The sequence below is a fragment of the Hypanus sabinus genome, chromosome 8 (assembly GCF_030144855.1).
Source record: "Hypanus sabinus isolate sHypSab1 chromosome 8, sHypSab1.hap1, whole genome shotgun sequence".
Taxonomy (NCBI): domain Eukaryota; kingdom Metazoa; phylum Chordata; class Chondrichthyes; order Myliobatiformes; family Dasyatidae; genus Hypanus; species Hypanus sabinus.
In genome coordinates, this window is record NC_082713.1 from 139,522,395 (window position 1) to 139,546,494 (window position 24,100).

The window sequence follows — 24,100 nt, forward strand, 5'->3', positions numbered from 1 at the left end:
TCTTTTCTTCTTGACTAGATTTACAACAGCCTTTGAACACGGATAATATTTGTACCTGTGCACCATAATTTCATTTGGGACCAATAAAGTATCTATCTGTCTAATCTATCTATGTCACCACATACTACCCTGAGATTTATTTTCGTGCAGGCATTCACAGTTAGTATGAAGAGACACGACAGAATTAATGAAAAACTGCCAACAACGAAGGCAGACAAACCACCAATGTGTAAAAGGCAACAAATTCTGCAAATACATAAAAAGAGAAAATAAATAAATAAATAAATAAATGATGTTGCAAACATGAGTCCTTGAAAGTGAGTTCATAGGTTATTGAGTCAGTTCAGTGTTGGGCTGAGTAAAGTTATCCATTCTGGTTTAAGAGCCTGTTAGTTGAGGGCTAATAATTGTTCCTGAGCCTGATGGAACCTGCGTTGCTGCACCTATACTTCCTTCCTGATGACAGGAGCAAGAAGAGAGCATGGCCTGGATGGTGGATACTGCCAGCAGGTGATGGAAACATGAACTTAAAGTGTACTCTATGCCAGCTATAATGGACATGATCAATTTCAAACTGTAATTACACTTGATGCTTTCAGGAACAAACCATTTGTTTTTTTATGCCGACTGTAATCTCTAACTTGGTCATTATAGTAATAATAAGATAGTAATTCTGAGAAAATCTGCTCCAGGCAGCTGTTTTCCCTGTCCCTTCAAAGGAGACTTGACTCATTTGGAATCCATTATATGTCGATCAAAGGTGAGGTCTAACAACCTTGGGGAAAACCAGTTATCAAATGCAAAAAAAATCGGTATGATATTAAGTAATGTATTCACTTATTGCAGGGGAAAGAACTGTAAAAACAGAGTTATCAGTCAAAGATAACAGTAGAATTAATCCTTCAGATTAATCTTTCAGTTAGTCCTGACAAAGGGTCTCAGCCCGAAACATCGACATTGCTTCTCCCTGTAGATGCTGCCTAGCCTGATGTGTTCCACCAGCACTTTGTGTGTGCTGTTGTTGGTAGAATTAATTATTGGTTTGTAGTGTTGAAACAATACTTCATGACGTTAACATGAGGAAATCTGCAGATGCTGGAAACTCAAGCAACGAAGTCCTGACGAAGGGTCTCGGCCCGAAACGTCGACGGTGCTTCCCCCTATAGATGCTGCCTGGTCTGCTGCGTTCCACCAGCATCTTCATGACGTTAAGATATTTTTGATGTGGATACAATAAGCATGTTCACTCATGATTTGTCTTGTTTCCAAGTTTAACTTGGAATTTCTAAGTAGATTGTGGTCTTTAAGTACGGACAGGCACTAAGACTCTAAGCTGATTGCACTTTTCTCTCTTCAGAAAACATAATCTCATTGATATTCAGTTTTAATTTGAAGACTGGAGGATTTTGTTATGAAAATAAACCTGCTGGAGATTGCATCAGGACAGGATGCACTTTCGGATGAAAAGTGGATTTAGTATTTTAGATTGATAACCTTGGAGTCAGAGAAAAGTACAGCACAGAACCAGATCCTTCAGCCCATCTAGTCCCTGCTGAACAATTTAACCTGCCTGCTCCCATCAACCTGCACCGGCACCATAGCCCTCCATACCCCTACCATCCATGTACCTATTCAAGCTCGCAAGCGCCACTAGCAGTTCGTTCCACACTCTGAACCCTCTGGGTGAGGAAGATTCCCCTCATGTTCCCCTTAAACCTTTCACCCTTAACCCATTTTTGGCTGTCCTTGCGGCAGGGGCAGCCCAATCAATAGCAACACTGGCTAAACTAAAACCAATTTGGAGAGACACTAACGTCACTCTCAGATCCAAATTGAAACTCCTGAGTGCACTTATGCACTCTGTTGTCTTTTATGCATGGGAATCGTGAACTTTAACAGTGGAACTGCAAAAGAAGACCCAGGCAGTAGAAATGAGATGCTTCAGAAGGCTCCTCATCACCTCCTACATGTCTCAAACAACGAAGTAGAAGAACCATCACCCAACACGAGACACTACGAAGATCTAGTGTCTACAGTAATGAAGAGGAAACTGAGATGGTGTGGCCACATAACAAGATTAAATGGACTCTCAAAGACCAATCTTCAGGGAACGGTGCAGGGGAAAAGAAGGAGGGGTAGACAGAGGAAGAAATGGGCAGACGTCATTGCAGAATGGACTGGAGAGAGCTTTGTCACAACCCAGGCACCTGCCCGTAATGGTGCAGCACTCATCTGTACAGCACCTCTACGACCCAGGTGGGTTGTGGGATTCGTAACCTTAAATGTAACCTTGACCCATGACCGCTAGTTTTAGACCCATCCAACCTCAGTGGAACTGCAACCATACCTTCTGGTAAAGTTGCTAAGTATAGCATTTCTAGCACTCAGAATACTTGGCTCTGAATTTTTATTTATTCAGGAACTAACAAAAAGATCGATGAATTACTTCATAGTTTCATGCCTGTACTATTTTCTATCGCTAGTACAAAGTCATTTTTAGACTGCAATCATTTATATTAGTCTTGGTTTGCCCTAGCCAGTCAGTTTTAAACCAAAAGCATATGCTGGTCATGGAAGTCCAAAGGAAAACAAACACATCATGATGAGAATATCTATCAATCTATCAGCCTTCATCTACTGTATATTGCCTCCACCTGCTCTTTGTGTGGGGTGTCTAGGGAAGGGTAGCACCTCCGATGGGGAGGCCTGCCGTCCACCTTTGGTCCCCACCCGGCGCTCAGCTCTCACCTGCGGCTCCAAGTAACTAACAGGTGCAGTGACCACACCCTGGTAAACCGTCTCGGCAGAACCAGGCGAGGGTAGCTGACGGATCTTCGACCCTCGGTGAGGTAGGAGATCTGTCTATCCCAGCACGTGAAGTCTGGCCCTGGCAGATTGAGCGGAGGAGTCTGATTAATGGTTCGACAGTTGAGAAGGCAGGCCAGCAGGCGTTTGTGGAGCGCTAAGAGCCCGACAGGGCACTTAGACGTCCTGGTCACCCACTGCAAGAGCTGGTGATCTCTTTAAACTCACCCGGCAGAAGGCAAAGGCAAACTGCTGCTGTAACCTGCCGAGTACATGATTTCCCCAATATGTCAGTGCGGCGTGGAGGGAAATCGTCCGCCAACTGGAAATTCCAGATCCGACCTAATGACGACAACTCTATTGTACATTAGCCACATTCCCTGGCAATTCAAGGTTCAAAGGTCCGTTTTAATGTCAGAGAGATGTATACAATATACATCCTGAAATGCTTTTTCTTCGCAAACATCCACAAAAAAAGAGAAGTGCCTCAAAGAATGAATGACAGTTAACATCAGAACCCCGGAGTCCCTCCTCAGATCCCCCCCTCCCGCATGTAAGTGGCAGCAAGCAATGATCCCCCCCTCGCCCTACCAGCAAAAAAAAGCACATCGGTGCTGTCACCAAACCCAAGCATGTGCTGAGCAATAGCAAAGACACAGACCAAAGTTACCCCAAAGGCTTCACATTTCATCCGAAATTCAACAAACCCACAGATTCTCTCTCTCCCTGGTAAGGGAGAGGGAGGTGTCCCCCATTTTCACAGCGAGCGGGAGACATAACAACAACCTGTTGGTTTACGATGTTCAAAGTCCATTTTGTCGCTTTTTTCAAGCTCTGTGTCCAAAGATTGCAAAGACCTCGGGTCTGCCGGCCCACAGCGAAAGATTTTCTGGCCTCCCCGACAACACATGAGTCTCCTGCCGTGACACCAACCCTCAATCTGCTTGTTTCCAGAGCCCAGAGATCTTAGGCTTCCAAACACAAGCAAGACTCTCAAGTCAAACCCTTGGCATGTCGAATAATGGCCAGTCGTGGAACCCCGAGAATGGGTCCCATCCCCACAAAGAACTGGAGCCTGTGTGTATCTCCAGGTCAGGGTCTTCAAAAGAACCCTGAAAGGGAAAAGTAAAGATATTAAAGGTGGAAATAGAGTTGTTTCTGAAGATGCAAGCAAAGGAGTCGCTGTTAGGCGCTATTAACACTCCAATTTGACTCCAGATCAAAAACACAAGGCAGGATTTCATTTCTTTTCCACCAAATGTCACAGCTGCATATCATGATGAAAGCTGCTTTGCTTCTGAGCATGAAATTGTGAAGTAGAAATGTATAACAGATCTTTACCCAATATGTTATTTTCTTGAAGCTGAATGGGAAATATGTTTAATGAAATGCTTATGTCATCCCGTTGAATTTTTTAAAAATGGATTAAGATCAAGCTGAAATTATTTAGTCAAAGTGGATGTACTGGGCTGGTTTAGACACTAAATTCTTTAAATAAATGAAGGTACAGGAGACGAGGCTAGAAAGATTTAAAATGCTCAGGGTTTAATGTCTTAATATCTTTAGATATAACAGAGGACAACTAGGTTTCCAATCTAAAACAAAATGCTGGAAATACTGACCTGCTGAGTATTTCCATAAATTTCTGTTTATTGCCCATTGCCAACCTCTGTAGTATTTTGCTTGTGATTATTTTATTGATGCAGTTGCATCCACTGGGATTCTGTCTCATTCTGATATCAGCATAAAATTAATTAATGCTACGTATTTGTAATTGAAAATGCTGGATTCAAAATTCTACCAGTAAACTATACAAAGACTGTTCTTCTTTATTTAATCTAAAGTGGAATTCATTTGACTATGGATATGAGGAGCTCTATAATATAAATCTATCATTATAAGTATGTGTACAACTTGGGTCCTGTGGTAATATTACCACCAGCTGAAATGCATCTCTGTTACACTGGCAGCAACGCAGTCACTTGCATCTATGTGGCAGCTTTAAACAGAAGAACAAGATTTGGAAGCTTGATCATTATACTGCCCAGTTTTACAGAAAAATGAAAGAAATTGTTTAAGAATCTGGATTCCCACTGAGTGATCAACATTGGTTTCCTGTTCCACACATTGAAATGGCTTGATTAATTCAGGTGGTGCAATATTTCAGAATTGCTTCTCTGATGATCAGTCTCACTTTTTCCGGTTTCATCGAATGAAGAGCATAGTAGAGTACAGCTAGTAGGAACAGGCACTTCAGCCCAAAATGTTATGCGGAAATTAAATGCCTACTAAACTAATCCCTTCAGCCTATGCAAACCTTTTCCCTCCATTCTATGCCTATCTAAGAGCCTCTTAAAAACCTCTGATGCTTTTGTCTTTACAACCAACTCTGGCAACACATTCCAGGCACCCACCACTTTCTGTCTAATGAATGAATGAATGAATGAATGAAAGAAAGAAATGAAAAATAAATTTGCCCCCTACAGCTGCTTTGGATCTGCCCCCTTCCAGTGCAAATGCTTTTCTTCTCGTATGAGGCATTTCAACCCTGGGGAAAAGACACCAGTTCTCAATTCGAGTCCCTCATAATATAAACTTCTTTCAGGTCACCTCTCATCCTCTGTCATTCCAGAGAAATCAGCCAAGTTTGTCCAACCTCTCCTGGTAGCACATGCTGTCTAATCCAGGCAGCTTCCTGGCAATCCTCTTCTGCACCCTCTTCAAACCCTCTACAATTTTCCACAATGGAATGCAATACTGCTGATGTGGCCGAACCAGAATTTTATAAAGCTGCAACGTACTGTAACTTTAAAAGTCAATGCCTTGACTAATGGAGGCGGTATTCACTGCCTTTAATACCCTACCACCTGTGCAGCCACTTTCAGAAAGTCTTCTCTTGAGTTAGGCTGGGGACATAAGAAAAGGAAGCAAGAGTAAGCCATTCCTACTGCTGCTTTGCTGTTCAATCAGGTCCTGGGGTCATGGAGCCATACTGCACAGAAATGGATCCTTTGCCCCACTGAGTCCATTCCATCATCAGGCACCATTGACACTAATCATGCACTAATTCAACTTTATTCTCCTCACATTCCCATCAATTATCTCATGAGCAAGTCCCCTTTATCTTTGCTTGCATACTTCAGTGAACTTTAATTTGAAAGCATACTGTATGCAAATGTAATTACAATTCTTCATGCATCATGCATCTGAATGCAATATTGTGAGCTACAACAGTCATGTGGGATTCCTTGTAAAAGTAATTTGCCATTGGTGCTCAATTGCAGTTTACTTTCCCCTCAGCTTGTGTCTGCAGTGATTTTTATTTTTGTAGATAATCGCTATGGCAACAAGCCCTGAGCTTTCTAGGTTGTAGTTTGGATTGGATTGGATTTTATCGGTTTTAAGGATGACTCTGTAATTTATAACAAAGCTACCTTTAATACTTGAATACTGCACTGTCAATGTTAATCGCTCCCCTCTCAGAGGAGTAAAAGATAGCAATAGCTCTGACTCTCACCGGGAAGGGATTAAGGGCTCTTGTACCTAGTCATTGATCGGCACGGCTCTCACTTGTCTCTGAACGGCTGACATATGAATGCTGAGCAGGATTTCCTGTAACACATTGCTTAACAATTTCAGAAAAGTGCGAATATTGCTGAATTCGGCAATCATTTCTAACTGATGTGAAGGTGAAGAGAAGTCATTGCTGAAACAGTCGGGCCCAAGGTACTGCCTTGAAGAGCATCTTCAATGTTGCCCTACATACTAAACGCTATTCCTGCTCTTCTAGTCTTCACTCTCTGACCTCCATTGACTTCAGTCTAATTGTTGTACATGATCCAAACCAGATGTGTATTTCTCTCACACGTGCTCCTCCTTGTCTCAGACTGGCCCTCCCCACACCCAAGGAACTTGCTTCTCCATTTTTTTCAGAAGTAAGCTGAAAAAGAATACTTGATGCAGTGAGATGAAATATGAACCACACAGCTGGTGCCAGACGAGGAAGTACAAAATGACCCAGTGCCTAAAGAGTAGAAGGAGAAAGAATGAGGTTACCAGGTGAAGGGATTGGAGGACTGTTCAGTAACCGTTGAAACCAAAGGATCTGTTCCATGTTCAACAGTATCGTAGTATACAAATAAACATGGAGAATTACCCAGCTAATACTAAAGAATCCTTCAAATGTTGTTTTGGAGTCATGTAATGCCTGTACATGAATACCTGAACCATTCAGTGAAATAGCTTGCTACCTCTGTCCCCAGTGATCTATACCACACTCTGGCATATTTTGTGTAGTGCAGCCTGATATTTGTGGATAGCTTGTGGTATTTTAGATTTCACTGGGAATTCTCACACCTGGAGGTGGCCATCTCCTGCCATCCATCTCATACATTGGACCAAGTGAGATCCCTGTATTCCTAGCCCGTAAACGCCCCCCCCCCCACCGAAATCAGAACTACCTTCTGGCATTTATTTCTCTCCACCCCCCCCCCCCCCCCATGGCTTTATGTGTTTGCTGATATCTGAAGTCTGTTGGATGTGGCTTGAAGAGTTTATAGCCTTCTCTGATTGGTCCACACCAAACTTTGAAAGCTGAGTGCCATCAGGAAACAAGCTGTTTCAGCAAGTTTCTTGCAATGTTTCAGCTGTCTCATTAACTAGTTTCACAAGTTCATTTTTGTAGGGAGCTGGGTAGGCATTAGTGTTGAAAAGAACAACGGTTCGGAGCACCAGGAAGAAGTGAAACCAGACTTTGCTGCATTTTTGTTTTAAAAAAATGCAGAGCCATCTTCTATGTCCATCCAAGTGAATGAGGTCAGGTTGGGGATCTTTAGTATGGAATCTTATTTCAGTTCTGGAGTGGGATTCAAGTCCTCAGTCTTCTAAATCATAGATTTTTTTAAGCAGTCACCGACCAGTACTTATTGGACTATGTTGTATTCCAATAAATATTGGATTCTCTGAGTATTTTTTTCTTAAAATTCACAACATACTGTAAACATAATTGTCTTCCCAAATCTTATCTGCTGCCAAATGATGAATTATATGCAACTGCAAAAAGGACAAATATTTAATGGTGAAAATGAATGGCACTTTTATGTAGTTCACCTTATTAATAGTTTCAGAAATTTAAAGAATATTGGCATATTGGGTAGTAACAGTACTCATTCCCATCAACAATCACATGAAAGATGGGATTGTAGTGAAAATACCATCTATTGTTAATTGGCTCCACTGCGTGCTTGTACTCTGTCAATACGTGTAGCAAAGTCAATGCACAAAAGTAATCAGATTAACACACACAAGATGCTAGCAGAACTCAGCAAGTCAAGCAGGAATAAACAGCCCCGTCTGTAGACGTTGCCTGGCTTTCTGAGTTCCACCTGTATGTTGTGTGTGTACCTGCAGATTTTCAGCATCTGCAGAATCTCTTGTGTTTAAGGTAATCAGTATTGCAATACAGGTGACCTCATCATCATGGAGCGTAGGGGTTGCAGTGGATTCCAATTATCTGGGACACATCAGGATCTGTACATTTTGGCCTAATTAATGTGGCTGTCCCAATTAGCTGAAGTTTTATGGAAATTGTTAAAAAGGTATAAAAAAAAGACAAACTACCACTTAACTGAGCAATTTAAATTAGAACACCTTCAATACTACTACAGTACCATAACTGTGTATCAGTTCCTAATACTCAACGACAGAGGAATTCATCCAGTGTACGCTATCATGTTCTTTTGATTGAACAGAATCAGCGCAGACACCTAGTGCAGATAATGGTTTGCTTTCATACAATGCTTCCGATGATTGCATCCTCAAAATCTTAATTTTCATTGTAACATTCAAGATGATTGTCAATGCCTTCAAATTCTTTATAGTTCTTGCTTTTTGAACGCAAACACATGCAATTGATAAACTGTTCACTCTAAGCATAGTGTAGTGTTGTAATGGACACGCAGAAGTGCACACAACTGACAGTAGTTCAAAACTGTTTGGCAACAGTCTCTTGTCCAAATTAAGCAGTACAATGTCCCAAATAAACAAGAGAATCCCTACTTTTTGATTAGTTTTTGTTCTTTAACGGATGTCCCAAATAAGCAGCTTCCCTATTAACCAGAATCCACAGTACCTTGGTTTTGTATAACACAAATCTGCATCCTCTGCATGTGTCAAGGAATGAAATTTGAACAAAAAATCAATTTTGAGCTAATTTATTTAGTTTACACAAAAATTTTGTAAGACTGAATTTTGTATTGCATCCCTGATTTTTTTGGTAATGATTTATAAATTCCTTAAAGATGAATTTGTTACCCAAACTGCTATAATGCAGTGTTTCCTTGTATTGAATGGGCTTAGATCTCTAATTTTTCTAAATGCATTAGTTACTTTTACAAGACAGAAGTCTGAACTTTGTTTAAGCTGCATTAGTTTATTTCACATGCTAACTTGTCATTAATTATGGGCAGGCATGTTCAATGTGATATGCTGAACCATATTGGTAAAGGCATCAAAAACCCTGTAACTAATGTTACCAGTACGTCTCCACAACAATAAATATAGACTTGAGACAGGTTTTTTTATAAACAAGTAAACATTTATTTAACTCTGTTCAACCAAAAATGAAAAGTAAACAAACAACTAACTTAACCAGAAGTTAACTGCTATACGGCAACTCGAAAAGTTCTTAAAGCAATAAATGCAAACGCAGTTCTTAAAGTGATAAATGCAAAAGTCCAAATGATTTACACAGTCAATTAGGAGAGACGTTCCTGAAGTAACGAATTCCTCGACGATGTGACGTTACTGATGATCCCAGCCGAAATATGCCTTGCCCAAAAACTCACGATGAAGGAAATAAAAAACGGCTTGAAGGAACTGACCTTTTCCTTGGCAAATAACACTGCCACAACCTTTTCTGCCCTTACAAGACAGGGGTTATCTCAGATGCAGGTTACTATTTCCTTGAATGAAAATCCAATAAGGTCGATCTTGTATTAAACCGCTGATGACACCAGCTTTACTCGATCCTTCAGGTTCCCGTACTTTGGTAAATCTTCATTCTCCAATACTTAGACTTTAAAGTTAAATCGAAGATACATCAAACGTAACTGGCAGTGATTTTCAAAACTGCTGACACAACTTACAGTAGAAAGTAAAACTCCACTTTAAAACAAAACTGCATCATGAGACCAAATACGTAGTATAACGGAGTAACTGACAACTTAAATGACTTCTCAACACAAAAATTCCCTACGTCACTGCAGGCTTTCCAGTTTTATACCTGTTGAGAACATGTCACCACGTGACCTCACTGATGGGAAAGTTACATCATGTGACCTCACACTGGCGGGAAATTACATCACCCCACCAACACAAGACCATTACATCATGCTCACCAGATACTCAATTACATCACAGTCATGGGACAGTCACAAGATACCCACGGGGTATGTAACACTAAAGCTTTGTTAACCTTGCACAGTAGGCCCCATACCACCAACGTTAAGGAGAGCGTAATCCAAACTTGCAGGGAATTCTGGAAACTGTCACTAGAAACATACATTTGGTGCCTATAGGTAGAGGGCTGCAAGTGTGCTTCTTGCAGGGCCTCTAATGAACAGCATTGTTTGTCCCTTCCCTGGGCCCACCCAATAATGCTGCATTTCTCATGTTTTGTAACTACAAAACATTAAGCTAGTTCAAAGGAAAACTGGGGAGTCAAAGATAACTCATGTACTTCATTTTTACTTTTTAAGCAAGACGCATGTGTATGATGATGTATGCAATTCACATATTTTTACATATAACACGTAATGAATTATTTAAACAAATAAGGAATGCTTAATCAACAGCGTAATTACAATATTACTTAAATACTACTGAAATATTAAACATACAACACTCCTCCTTGCTTAGCTATAAACCAACTCAATACAGAATGCACCTCAACTATACACACAATGTACTGTATAATACAACTACAGGCATCCACAGCACTGTAAATTTTAAATTGTCCCATTTAGCCCTAAAGATTAAACTTTGTGGAGGATTTCTTACTCTGTAGGATAACATCTTTCTTGACAAAGGAGGTTACTCTGTTTGGCAGGTGAGACTTGTGGCTGTGAAACAATCTCAGGTTCTGGGGCTTCCTCTGTGGTGGTTGTAGGAGTTGACTCTGAGACTACAGGAAGTGGTTCTGACAGCTCTGGTACCTTTCTTCTCATTCATTTTTCTTCTAGTTTGTTTACCTTGACCTTGGGAAGATTCATTAAGTCCATTCTCTGATTAATCCCTCTACTGCTCCTTTTACGATCTGATCTCTCCTCATCCACAATATCACCTTAATGAATCCCTTGTTTTTGTATCTCCATTTACTCATTCCTTTTTGGCTTTCCGTTCGTCCAGCTGGGCTTTGGTCTTTGCATGTACTTTTACAAGCAGCTTTTCGTCTCCTACTTGAAGTTTCATGCAATGACCTTAATGCAGGCAGAGTAGATTCTGGTTCTTTATACTCACAAAAGCTGAACACTTTCAACTTTTCTGAAGATCCTTGAACTCTCTTCCAACTTAAAACCAAGCCACATTTCTCAAGTAACTGCCTGATTAACATAGCAGAGGCTTTCTGAGATATGTTACCTACAAAAACTGCCGATGTTGGATGACTACTTTCAACACTTCCGTGGGCAACGTGGTCCTTTCTCAGTCCAAAATGCTTTCAAATCGGAGGCACGGAGGTTGGCACCAGCACCTGTTTGCCCTCTGTTGAGCAACAGTTTATGACGTGCAGCATGGAGACAGTTGTGCTATCAAGCACTGCCTTTCTTAATTTGTTTTTAATTGACTCTTTTGACGTGGCATACAGGGAGTGGATGGATCTCCAATCAAGTTATAGTCGTCTTAGCCAATCACTTCCCAACAATGCTGGTCCTTCTGTTTTTACCCCACATACAATGCCAATGTGGCTTTTTAGTTGGTGTATTTCACTGTTACGAATGTCATTCCCTTGAGAGTTTTTTGTTCCCTTCTGTATTAGTTCTTAGTTGGTTATCTACAGGCTTCAGTCATTTAAAATGCTGTTCAAACTCATTTTGTGGAATGATTGAAACAGCTGAGCCAGTGTCCTGTTCCATTTTAATTAATCTGCTGTTTGCTTTTGGTACATACCTTGTTTTCATAGTGTAAATCTCAAAGCTACTTAGTAATGTCCCATTCTCATTATTATCAGATTATTTATCAAAAGCATGCGGGTTAGTGCTCCTAAAACACTGCTCAATTTTTTCAGTATACAAAATCCAGTTATCAGTTGTTTAATCAAATGCTTCAATCTTTCCAATGTAGCCAGCCATTTCTATTTTAATGGTTATTATTAAAATTTACAAACCCATAAATTCTTCTGCTTTCTGTCTTTTTTTACTCAGTCGAGCCTTCCCTTCTGAAGAACATGAGCTGTACTTTTTTAAAACTTGAACATCTCACTGCGCTTCAAGTAGGTAGTCTCAGGTTTGTTTTAAAATAGATCGCCACTGTTATGCTCTAACTTCAAAATGTTAAACTAATTCAAAGTAAAACAAGGGTCAGGAGATAAGTCGTAATTTATTTTTACTTGTACAGTGATGCACGCATGTATCATGACATATGCAATTCATGTAATTTTGCATATAACCTGCAAATAATTATTTAAACAAAGAATGCTTACTCAAACAATATATTTACAATATTACTCAAATATTACTGTAATATTAGATACACGACAGGCTTGAAATTGAAATCCCTTTCGCTTGCCTTAGGATACTGTAGTTTAATTCTACATAGAGCCAGTCAGTACACACTGTGAGCTTCCTGCCTAACCATTGCCATTAGCAATTTGAATTAATAAAAAACAGATTTGCTGTATTGACATGACAAATTACCTTTTTCTCCAAATTCGGGAGACCTGGTACAAATTAGGTGCTGTTTGCTGAAGTTTCTCACTCAGTGACTTGAAATTTTGGACCTCATGTTTGCTGAGTAAGGTACTGGGTGGGCCATGGGGCAGTGTGAGGGTACTACACCCAACATTTCCATCTCCGTTTAGAGAGGCTGGCTGTCAGATTGTGGGCTATCAGCAGCAGAGTGACAGAAAGGACAGAGACTGGGCTCAATATTTGAGGGAGATAAGCAAGGCTCAGGGGAAGGGAGCTTAACGAACATCAGCGAAGAGTGAGAAAGGATGTCAGGACCTGGGGTGGGCAGAATCGGTGGTGGCTACTACAATGGCAGGGGCTTGAGAAAGCTAGAATCTCAATGAACTATGTCGGATTCTTGACCTGGCAATGATTGACAACATTCTCATAGTTCTTGAGACCTGAAACCCTAGCCAGATCCATAAATCATGCAGCCATATTTAAATATTGAAATGAGCTTACAACTTCCCCTGAAACTAGACAAAGCAGTTTCAAATTGAATGGAAATTAATAACCTACAATTATTCCAGCCAAGCCTGAACCTGAGACATAATTTCCTCAGTTAGCTATATTCCTAGCTCCACCAATGCTGCATTGGTATTTCCCACAGTCTTTGCTTCTGATCAAGATTTTCACTTTAACTTTTTAAACTTTTTGTTTGTTTAAGAGAGCTTTTTTTTAAGAGGGACGAAGATGTATCAAGTTCCAGTTATCCTGACCTAAGGCTACTAATTTCTATCACAAATATACATAGCAAGGTTTGTTCTCATTGGCAGTGCAAATATCATGTAAGATATGCGATTCATAAAGTGAGGCATTAAAAGCGATTGCTAAAAAGCAAAGGATAATGGAATTGACATTCAAGGGGAATTATGAAATTGTCTAGAAGATAATTGAAATGAAATAATGAAAGATTTGATCCAAGCAAAGCAAAGGAATGAAAATGAAGGGATGAAAAAGACATGGGAACAGACAATAGGAGCTAAAAAATGTGAGCCGTTGCATTTTGAGAGGGTGTAATTGGAGAAACAGATATTACATTGTAGAATCTAGAGAAGCTTTAGGCCCAGGAATGGTTCACTCTTTTCAGGTTGTCTCTGCACATAGAGAATGATTTACTTCATCTTACGTGGGTTCGGAGGTGGCTGATGTGGATTCTGTAGACTCTGCCACCGGGCAGCAGTTGCTTGCTGGGTTGGTGGATAATAACGTGGAAGGTAATGTTCCCTTCTGCATTCTTTTGACAAAAGGATTCAAAGTTCTTAGTGTCCTCTCAATTTTGATTGATCCCAGGCCGGGGAATTGCCACGTGTCAGCTGTCTGATAATCCTGTGCCATGGTAAGGTTCTGAGTCGATGCCTGTGTTGGAAGGCTGGTTTTGAATAAGCATAGGATGTGGCCCATACATCACAATTAGAATCTTGGGGGAGGATATTTTCAAATTTTCTCAGTTATTTTCAAATCAAATCAAATTGAGTTTCTTGTTATGTGCACAAGTACAGCAAAACACAAAATACAAAGAAAACATGCTTGCAGCAGCATTACAGACAACACAAGGCAGTATAGTGGTTAGCAAAACACTGTACAGTAGTACCATCAACCCCGGTTCAGTTCCCGCTGCTGTCTGTGAGCAGTTTGTACATTCTCCCTGTGACTGTGTGGGTTTCCTCCAGTGCTCCGGTTTCCTCCCACAGTCCAAAGACGTACTAGTTGGTAGATTGATTGGTCATTGTAAATTGTTCCGTGATTAGGCTAGGATTCAATTGGGAGATTGCTGGGCTGTGCAGCTCGAAGGGCCGAAAAGGCCTATTTCGTGCTGTATCTCAATCAATCAATCAATAGTAATGTGGTAAACTATATATACCTGTCTGGACATGCCCCTCTGCTGACTGCTCCTGTGGCTCCTCCCACAGACCCCTGTATAAAGGTGATTGGGGCACTGCTGCTCCCTCAGTCTCCGAGATGTCGTGGTCCCTTTTGTTGCTAATAAAAGCCTATCATTCACCTCCCGTCTCCGAGAGTTATTGATGGTGCATCAAGTACCTAAATTATACCCGGAAAATTGTCGTGCAAAAGCAAGATTTTAGTGCAAAAAAAAGTAACAATAAAAGACGAGTCCATGGTAATACAATCAGTGATCCTTAGTGTTCCATTGCTCTTCAATGGTCCTGGCAATATCGGCCACCAGTATTGTGGACTCTGCTTTACCTGTGATTGACTGGGCTGTATCCGCTACTTCTTGTAGGTTTTTCTGATCTAGAGCGTTGGTGTTCCCGTACCAGGCTGCGATGCAACCAATCAGTATGCTCTCTACCGAAGTATAGGATTTTGTCAATGATTTGGATGAAATGCCAAACCTGTGTGAACTTCTAAAAAAAAGCAGTGGCGCTGCTGTGCTCTCTTTGTAATGGCACTTGTGTGCTGGGCCCAGGGCAGGGCAGGAATTTAAAGTTGCAGACTCTCTCCGCCTCAGATCCCCTGGTGAGGACAATGACCAACACAGCCTGCAAGTGTCACCGTGGTTGCCCACAACTAAAGACCCTATCCTGTATGTCTTTGGAAAGTCGGTGCGGTGGGGGGGGGGGGGGGAGCCAGAGCACCTGGAGGAAACCCATGCGGTCACTTCAAACCTCGATTGCTGTCGCTAAAATAACATTACACTACTCTGCTGCCCCAGGTAAAGAATACCGTACCATATGCTGTTGCAGCATTCTTTACTTAAGATGGGCAGTGGCTCTGCTGGTCTATTGAAGGGAATGCTGAATTTTGTTATTGATGTTTGCCTATATGGAGAGATGCCCCTGAGATACGGGCTCCGTGGATCAGAGCTTACCTTGACACTTTTCACATAATTGCCTGGAAGATTGAAAATCTGGATGAGAGGTGCCACACAACAACCTCTCACTCAGCATCAGGAAAAATAAAGAGCTGATGGTTGACTACAGGAGGAAGAAATCGGGGGTTCATGAGCCAGTGCTGATTAGAGGACTGGAGGTAGAGAGGTAAATTCCTTGGTGTTATCATGTCAGAGGATTTGTCCTGGGGACAGCATGTAAGTGCAATTTCAAAGAAAGCATGGCAGAGCCTCTACTTCAGAAGTTTGACATGCCATCTAAAACTCTGACTAATTTTTATAGATGCACATCGGACAGTATCCTGACAAGATGCATGACGACCTGGTATGGAAGCACCAGTGCCCAAGAATGGCAAATCAATAAAAAGTGATGGATCACCACTTTCCAGTTCATCACAGGAAAGGCCCACCCCACCATTGAACACATCTAACAGGAGTACTACCAAAAGAAACCAATTGCATCATCAGGGACCCCCACCATCCAGGTTAGGCTCTCTTCTTGCTGCTAGCATCCAGGAAGAAGGTACAGGAGCTTTAGATCCCAAACTATTAGGTTCAAGAACAGTTATTACCTTCCAACCATCCTGAACCAGCATGGACATCTTCACTCACCACAACACTGAACTAATCATTGAATACAACCTTTGGACTCAGTTCTAAGGACTCTGCAACTCATGTTCTCAGATTTATTTGTTTATTTATTATTTGCTTCTTTTTGTATTTGCACAATCTGTCAGTCTTTGGGTGTAGCTTTTCATTGATTCTATTGTTCTTCTTTGTTCTATTCCAAATGCCTGCTAAAAATGAATTTCAGGGTTGTATTTCATAACATATACATACTTTGATAATAAATTTACTTGGAACTTTGAATATTTGTGCCTGAGAGAGTCGCAATGAATGGATACAGGCTTTGCCACCTTGCCTTTTTGCCTCAATTTTCCGAAGTGTTTCTATTCCTCATCATTATTTTCTCATCCATTTTTTGTATTAATATTATAATTCAGTCTAGAGTAGGGGTTCCCAACCTGGGGTCCAGGACCCCTCAGTTACTGGTATGAGTCCATGGCATAATAAAGGTTAGGAAACCCCGGTATAGATTTACCCCATTTAATATTCCAAATTATTAAAGAAAAAACAATCTGCACAAAACAGATGAATCTTGGGTCCCTTGGGTTTCTCATATGAAATGTGGTGTAAATGTGAGTCTAATACATCCAATTTAAACGCTGGACCAGGTAAACTGGGGGCTCCTCTCTCTACTGAGGCTGTGAAGCTGCACCTGGCTGCCGTGCTTCATGTCTGTGAACTTTGAAGTGATTTGTCCCACTAACGTTATGAGCCAAATACTGAGGATTTGGGCCTATGCTGGGCTGCTCCGGGGATTTGGATCTAAGGACTCAATTTGGTTCAGAATGTTGTTGTTGCTGCTCGGTTCTATTGTTTGCATGTTTTTTGCATTGGGGGGGTTAGTCTATTCTTTGGAAACACAGAAAACTTACAGCACAATACAGGCCCTTTGGCCCACAAAGTTGTGCCGAACATGTCCCATTAAATTGAGTTCTTTTGGGTTTCTTGCATTGTGACTGCCTAGAAGCAAAACAAATCTCAAGGTTGTATAATTTATACATCTGTTGAAAATAAATGTACTTCGAGTACTTTGAGTAAGAAGAAATGATAATTACATTACTTTTCAACTTCTTCCAATCAGATGAAAATGGAATATCATGAATGTATATTGTCAAATATTAAGACTAATTTGATGTAAATAAACATTGAAGTAGTTAATTATGTGCATGCAGTAGAAATGATAAAAGGCCAAATATGAATCTGACAGGACAATATCAATCAACTAAAATAATGGGTAAGATGCAGAACCTTACTGTTAAGCAAAATTTCACAATAATGCTCAACAAATAAATCAGTTTTTGCTGCCACAGGAATGACCAGCATTCCAATTAATTAGCTAAAATTTGTCTTTATTTATGAGGCACATAGAGTAGTTTAATGAAGGGCAAACTAACTGGCATTACAATTCATGAAAGGAAATACAATGATTGTTTAGTATATCCTTCTGTCTCAGTTTTAGGGAAGCATCTTTCTGATTGCATAACATAAGGTTAAGTTGCTGATCTGTTTATTGCACAGAAGCAATTTGCATCAGGAAATGAAAATGCCACAAAGTTTGACATGCACGGGAATTATAAGCATTTCCATATTTGAGCAAAAACGTGAAAAAGTTTTGATGAGAAATAAAATCTCTGAGATATCCCCCCACAAACATACACAGCAGAGTAATAAAGGAGGAAACCTGAATGTTGGATGTAAACTAGGATGGAGATAATAATAAACACAAAATATTCTTCAGATGTTAGAAATCCAGAGCAACATGCACAAAATGCTAGAGGAACTCAGCAGGTCAGGCAGCATCTATGGAAATGAATAAACAGTTGACGTTTGGGCCGAGACCCTTCTTTAGGACTGGAAAGGAATGGGGAGGGCAACAGAATAAAAGATGGGGGGTGGGAAGGAGGATAGCTAGAATGTAATAGGTGAAGCCAGGATGTAGGTAGGTGGAGAAATATCTCCACAGAAGAAATTGATGTTGGAGAGGGTTGGGAATTGTGGTACGCAAATAGATCATCAGAAGTCATTGCCTGTGACTGAAGTGAAGTGTAACCTGGGACTGCATGAGAGGGAAAGAGACTGGCCATAAGCTTTGGGAAGAGAGTCCACATGGAAGGCAATAGGGCAACAAGATCAGAGGTGAGAGGACGGGATGGAGGCTGAAATTATTTGAGGGTGCTACACTGTTTGATGGAGAAGCAAAGTGGAGAAAGCAGAGTGCCTAAGAGGGCAGGTTGGTCTGGGAATTGTGTAAGCAAGAGAGGAGAGAATTTTAAGGGAAATGGGAGGTACGAAACAAGGTGAGGTGATAAAAGCATAGAAAGTACCAGAGTATTTGGGAGAGAACAGAGTAAAATCAGTACACCCACTACTTCCAAATGAATAGTGTAAATCCCAAAACAAAATCTGCATGGGTTTCAAAGTTATTATTAAAGTACACACATGTCACCATGTAGATTGGTTTTCTTGCAGGCATACACAGCAAGTCCAAGAAACACAATTGAGTCAGTGAAAGACCATACTCAACAGGGTGGACAAACAACCAAGGCATAAAAGACAACAAACTGTGAAAATACAAAATAAAAGAAAATAATAATAAATAAATAAGCAACGAATATCAAGGATATGAGATATAGATTCCTTGAAAGTGAGTCCGTAGGTTGTGGGAGCAGTTTAGTGATGGGGGACGTTAAGCTGAATGGTTCAGTAGCAGGGTGGTTGAGGGGTAGTGACTGTTTTTGAAGCTGGTGGTTAGGGTCCTGAGCCTCCTGTCCCTCCTCTATGATGGCAGCAGCGAAGAGAGCGGGACCTGGGGTGGTGGGGGTCCTTGATGATGGATGCTTCATTGAAGAGATTTTCCATTGGCATGGACAATGTATTGATTCTTTTAACCTGAATCAAAACTGACCTTGCTCCATCACAGTAATGACTGCTAACTATAAAAAAAATTGAGTTGTTGATATTTTTCTGTTAAAAGCAATTCCAGATGAAGTATTCAGTTAACATAGTCTTCAGATGTGGGGAAATCAAAAATAAATGGTCTTTTTGAAAATGCTCACCACAACTAATCTTTATAATCTCTCTTTCTGTTATTCCATCCACAGCCAAAAGTGTCAACCACTTGAAGGTTTCTGCATCAGACCGTAGGTCCAGTCTACCAAATCCTTCTAAGCCAATTGTAAGAACTTTCAGGAGTACAGCAAGAAATGATGCTCAGGACATAAATGGGAGAAATACCCCAATCACAGTCAAATCATACGCAAGTCCAAAGCCTCAAGGTAAGTGACTAAAATAAATGTTCATTGATGCTGCAGGTGACAATTTTTGTGCCGTGATAGATAAATGTTGCTTGGAATTTCCTTTGAAGTCTGCATGCATCTTGGAAGAGGGCCAAGGTGTTCTCGGTGGTAAAGTTTTCAAAGCAATATGTTAGAAAAGCAAAACAGAGTGAGAGGGCTATAAAATAGTAATAAGAAACGCAATGTCAGCATTCTGAGAGAAGCAATAGCTGCATTCGTCTTGAATTCTGTCCTTTAGAAGAAAGTGCTCAAGTGCATCTCTGCATGCGAGGAGCCTCAGCATGACTAGGCCCTGAACAAGGCCTGACTGCTGTCCTGGGGTACTGAGAGAGCTTGGATTAGTCCCAGAAGCAGCTGATTAGACTTTATACATGCTAAGGGGGGGGACATTATTAAGGGACTTCTGCTGTGTTCAGCAATCTGGGGAGAACTATAAATCAGAGCTAATCTCCTCCACAGCAAATGCACAACACACTGCACTGCAGGCCTCAGTAGGAACATGGTTCACAAAGAGCTTAGGAGCAGGAAACATAGACCAAAATGATTCTTTTACATTAGCCTTAGAAAGAGACATCCCAGTCAGTGTTCCCTCGAATTTGTAATGACCAGTCTGCACAAAAATCTTCTGCTGTGCAATTTTTTTGCCTCAGTGACAACAAAATGTGCGCTCTGAAATTTTAAGTGGAAGTAAACCTGAAGCTATTCTAAGGATAATTAACTATCAAGTCCAGTTTGTTATTTGTTGTTTGAAAAAAATATATAATAACCATAAATAAGAACTTTGATCTCCTCTGGGTTTGATCATTTTTACTTGCGTTCATCTGCACTCTTACAAAACATACGTAGCAGGCCTGTAGCGAGTATTGAAGGGTTTTCTCGCCAGAGCTTTTGTACACCATCCATGATTTGCTTGCTAACTGATGCTTTAAAAACCCAAGTTTCCAAATATCACTCCACTTCTTCCCACTTGCAAATTCTTCAGCAATTTTTGCATAGTGACAATTGATGCACCGTCAATAACTCCCGGAGACGTGAGGCAAGAGATGGGCTTTTATTAGCTGGAAGAGAGCACTGTCAGCAGCAAGAGACCACCACACAACATCCTGGAGACTGAGGGAGGAGCAGTGCCTCCAATCACTTTATACAGGGGTCTGTGGGAGGAGCCACAGGAGCAGTCAGCAGGGGGGTGGGACGTGTCCAGACAGGTATATGTAGTTCACCACAACAATACACGCAGGTAATGCCAGTTTCTGTATTGAACATAAATGTTTCTCATAGTTGCATGTTCCTGATCTCATGAATTTTTGGAGTAGCAGTTTCTAAGTTTCACTAAGCTACTCTGCTTCAAATGACCTGGCAGTTCTTTTGCACTTCACCCCCTTTGCTTCTTTGGAATTTGACGTAGTGAATCAATAATGTCCACAATAAAAACAGTATACGTAAGCCAGTTCTAAAATCTACAGACAAATCATCACAAATTCCACATTGTCAACACCATCCGCATCAGAAACTAGAAAAAGAAATGTGATTGTGTACGATCATGAAATATACTTAACCCGCCAATGAGAGAGATGGTGAGAAACTTTTGTATGCAGTTTAAATTCCTTTGTGAGCTAGTAGCAAAAGTTGAGTGAGCGTGCACACATACACACACATGCCTTAGAGGGAACATTGGTCCCAGGGTCATCAGAAGGAAAGCAAACTACTCCACGTAGTGGTCATCATCAGCATCAGGTGTCGTGCCCAGTCTGAGCTTTGACTGCCATGGCCCACATGCTCCTGTTTCGGGTCAAGTGGATCAATTCATTGGTATTCATTTCCAGTTCTCTGGCTGTTGTCCTCATCATCATTTGTCTTTGCCTTCCTCTTGCTTTCTTCCCTTCAATCTTTCCCATAATTACCGTGCATTCTAACTCCTCTTTCCTAATCACATGTCCAATGAAGTTACGTTGCCTTTTCATGATCTCATATGTTATTACAGATCTCTGTAGCATGGCATCATCCAAGATAGTTCATGGCTATTGAATTGCAGTTGTGGTTGTTCAGCAAGAAGTTAGGAACCCACAAAGACTAGATAAGATAAATAAATAATGTATTCTGATTTGTTGCCTGTAGCATGAAAGTTCCCTCGGGCACAAGGAAAATTACCCTGCTCTTCTTTAAAAAGTGCCATGTGATCTTTCCCTGGACAATAAATCAGGATTAAAATTCTAGCTAAGAAGACCTTTCTGGAATGTTCTACTCATTCCTTATTCCACATTTTAACTAGATTAGTGAGAGTGAGCGCTTCAAGTTCCTGGGTGTCAAGATCTCTGAGGATCTAACTTAGTCCCAACATATCGATGTAGTTATAAAGAAGGCAAGACAGCAGCTATACTTAATTATGAGTTTGAAGAGATTTGGCATGTCAACAAATACACTCAGAAACTTCTATAGTTGTACCTTGGAGAGCATTCTGACAGGCGGCATCACTGACTGGTATGGGAGGGCTACTGCACAGGACCAAAAGAAGCTGCAGTGGGTTGTAAATCTAGTAAGCTCCATCTTGGGCACTGGCCTACAAAGTACCCAGGACATCTTTAGGGAGCGGTGTCTCAGAAAGGCAGTGTCATTATTAAGGATCTCCAACACCCAGGGCATGCCCTTTTCTCACTGTTACCATTAGGTATTCCTCAAAGTCAGCAAGACGAAGGAATTGGTTGTTGACTTCAGAAGGAGTAACGGACAGCACAACTCCATCTACATCGGTGGTGCGCAGGTGGAACAGGTCAAAAGCTTTAAGTTATCCTCGGGGTGAATATCACAAATGACCTGACTCGGTCTAACCAAGCAGAGTCCACTGCCAAGAAGGCCCACCAGTGCCTTTACTTCCTAAGAAAGCTGAAGAAATTTGGCCTGTCCCCAAAACCCTCACTAATTTTTATAGGTGCACCGTAGAAAGCATTCTTCTAGGGTGAATCACAACCTGGTATGGAAGTTGTCCTGTTCAAGACCGGAAGAAGCTGCAGAAGATCGTGAACACAGCCCAGCACATCACACAAACCAATCTTCCATCCTTGGACTCACTTTACACCAGACGCTGTCAGAGCAGTGCTGCCAGGATAATCAAGGACAAGACCTACCCAGCCAACACACTTTTTGTCCCTCTTCCCTTTGGGAGAAGGTTCAGGAGCATGAAGATTCGTACGGCCAGATTTGGAAACAGCTTCTTTCCAACTGTGATAAGACTGCGGAACCTGATCCTGACCCAGATCTGGGCCGTACCTTCCAAATATCTGGACCTAACTTGCACTACCTTACTGTTCCTTTTCTATTTTGTAATTATAATTTATAATTTAAATTTTTATTATATTTACTTCGATTTGTACTTCAGTGAGCGTGAAGAGCAGAAACAAATATCACTGTGATGATTGTACTCTCTAGTATCAATTGTTTGGTGACAATAAAGTAAAGTAAGGTAGGAGGTACAGAAGCCTGAAGGCACATACTCAGCGATTCAGGAACAGCTTCTTCCCCTCTGCCATCCGTTTCCTAACTGGACATTGAATCTTTGGACACTACCTTTACTTTTTTTAAAATAGACACTATTTCTGTTTTTGCACGCTTTTTAAAAATCTATTCAATATACATAATTGATTAACTTGTTTAGTTGTTATTTTCTTTTTTTTTCTCTCTGCTAGATTATGTATTGCATTGAACTGCTGCTGCTAAGTTAACAAATTTCACAATACATGCCAGTGATAATAAACCTGATTCTGAATCTGAGATTATGTGATTAAATCTGTACTGTACTTAAAATAACAACGATGCTTTTAATCAAATTGCCACTTGGAGATATACATGTATTTACACGTATTTTTCCATGAAACCCATGTATTTTCTCGGTATACACGTCACCACTGATCTCACCTGGACTGTACACACCGGCTTTTTGGCAAAAAAATGCACAATAGTGTCTCTTCCACCTCAGGCGACCGAAAAAGTTCAGCATGGCCCCCCACATCCTCAAGACCTTCTGCAGGGGCACCATTGAGAGCATCCTGACTGGCTGTATCACCGCCTTGTATGGGAACTGCAGAGAGTGGTACAGACGGCCCAGCGCAACTGTGGACAGGGGCATCCCTCCATTGACGAAACTTACAGCAACAAGTGCAGAAAGAAGGCCTGAAAGCTCATTGGGGTCACCAGTCACCCCAACCGTAAACTGTTCCAGCTGCTTCTGTCTGACAAATGGTACCACAACATTAAAACCAGGACCAACAGGCTACAGGACAGCTACTTTCTACTAGCTATTAGACTTTTAAATTCACATGTCTGTACATTGCAAAAGTCATAACTCGGATTTTTACTCCTTCATATTGTGGGATAGAAGTAAGATTTAAATTCTAAATTCAGTGTCCAAGTTATACATACACTGATTCATTATCCAGTGCCTTATGCACTACTTCCTCAGCTGGATGCTGACCAGAGCTTGGAGGTGCCTGGAATTCTCTAAGGTTGAGAGGAGCGATTTGGCCATGCCCATTGTCCCGGTGATCAAGAAAGAGAAGTCCAGAGCCATTCACGTATGCAGG

General features: G+C 41.0%; 1 protein-coding gene across 6 annotated transcripts in view; it reads left to right on the plus strand.

The window, feature by feature from the left end:
- LOC132398482 (FYVE, RhoGEF and PH domain-containing protein 4-like) overlaps positions 1-24,100 on the plus strand; it is a 260,428-nt gene that overhangs the window by 160,412 nt on the left and 75,916 nt on the right. For 5 of the 6 annotated variants that reach the window (XM_059977999.1, XM_059978001.1, XM_059978000.1 and 2 more), the window contains one exon: positions 19,332-19,505. In XM_059977999.1, coding sequence (XP_059833982.1) covers positions 19,332-19,505 — 174 coding nt within the window. Of the gene's footprint in view, positions 1-15,886; positions 16,089-19,331; positions 19,506-24,100 lie in introns of all 6 variants that reach the window. The other variant, XM_059978002.1, reaches the window with a different exon arrangement.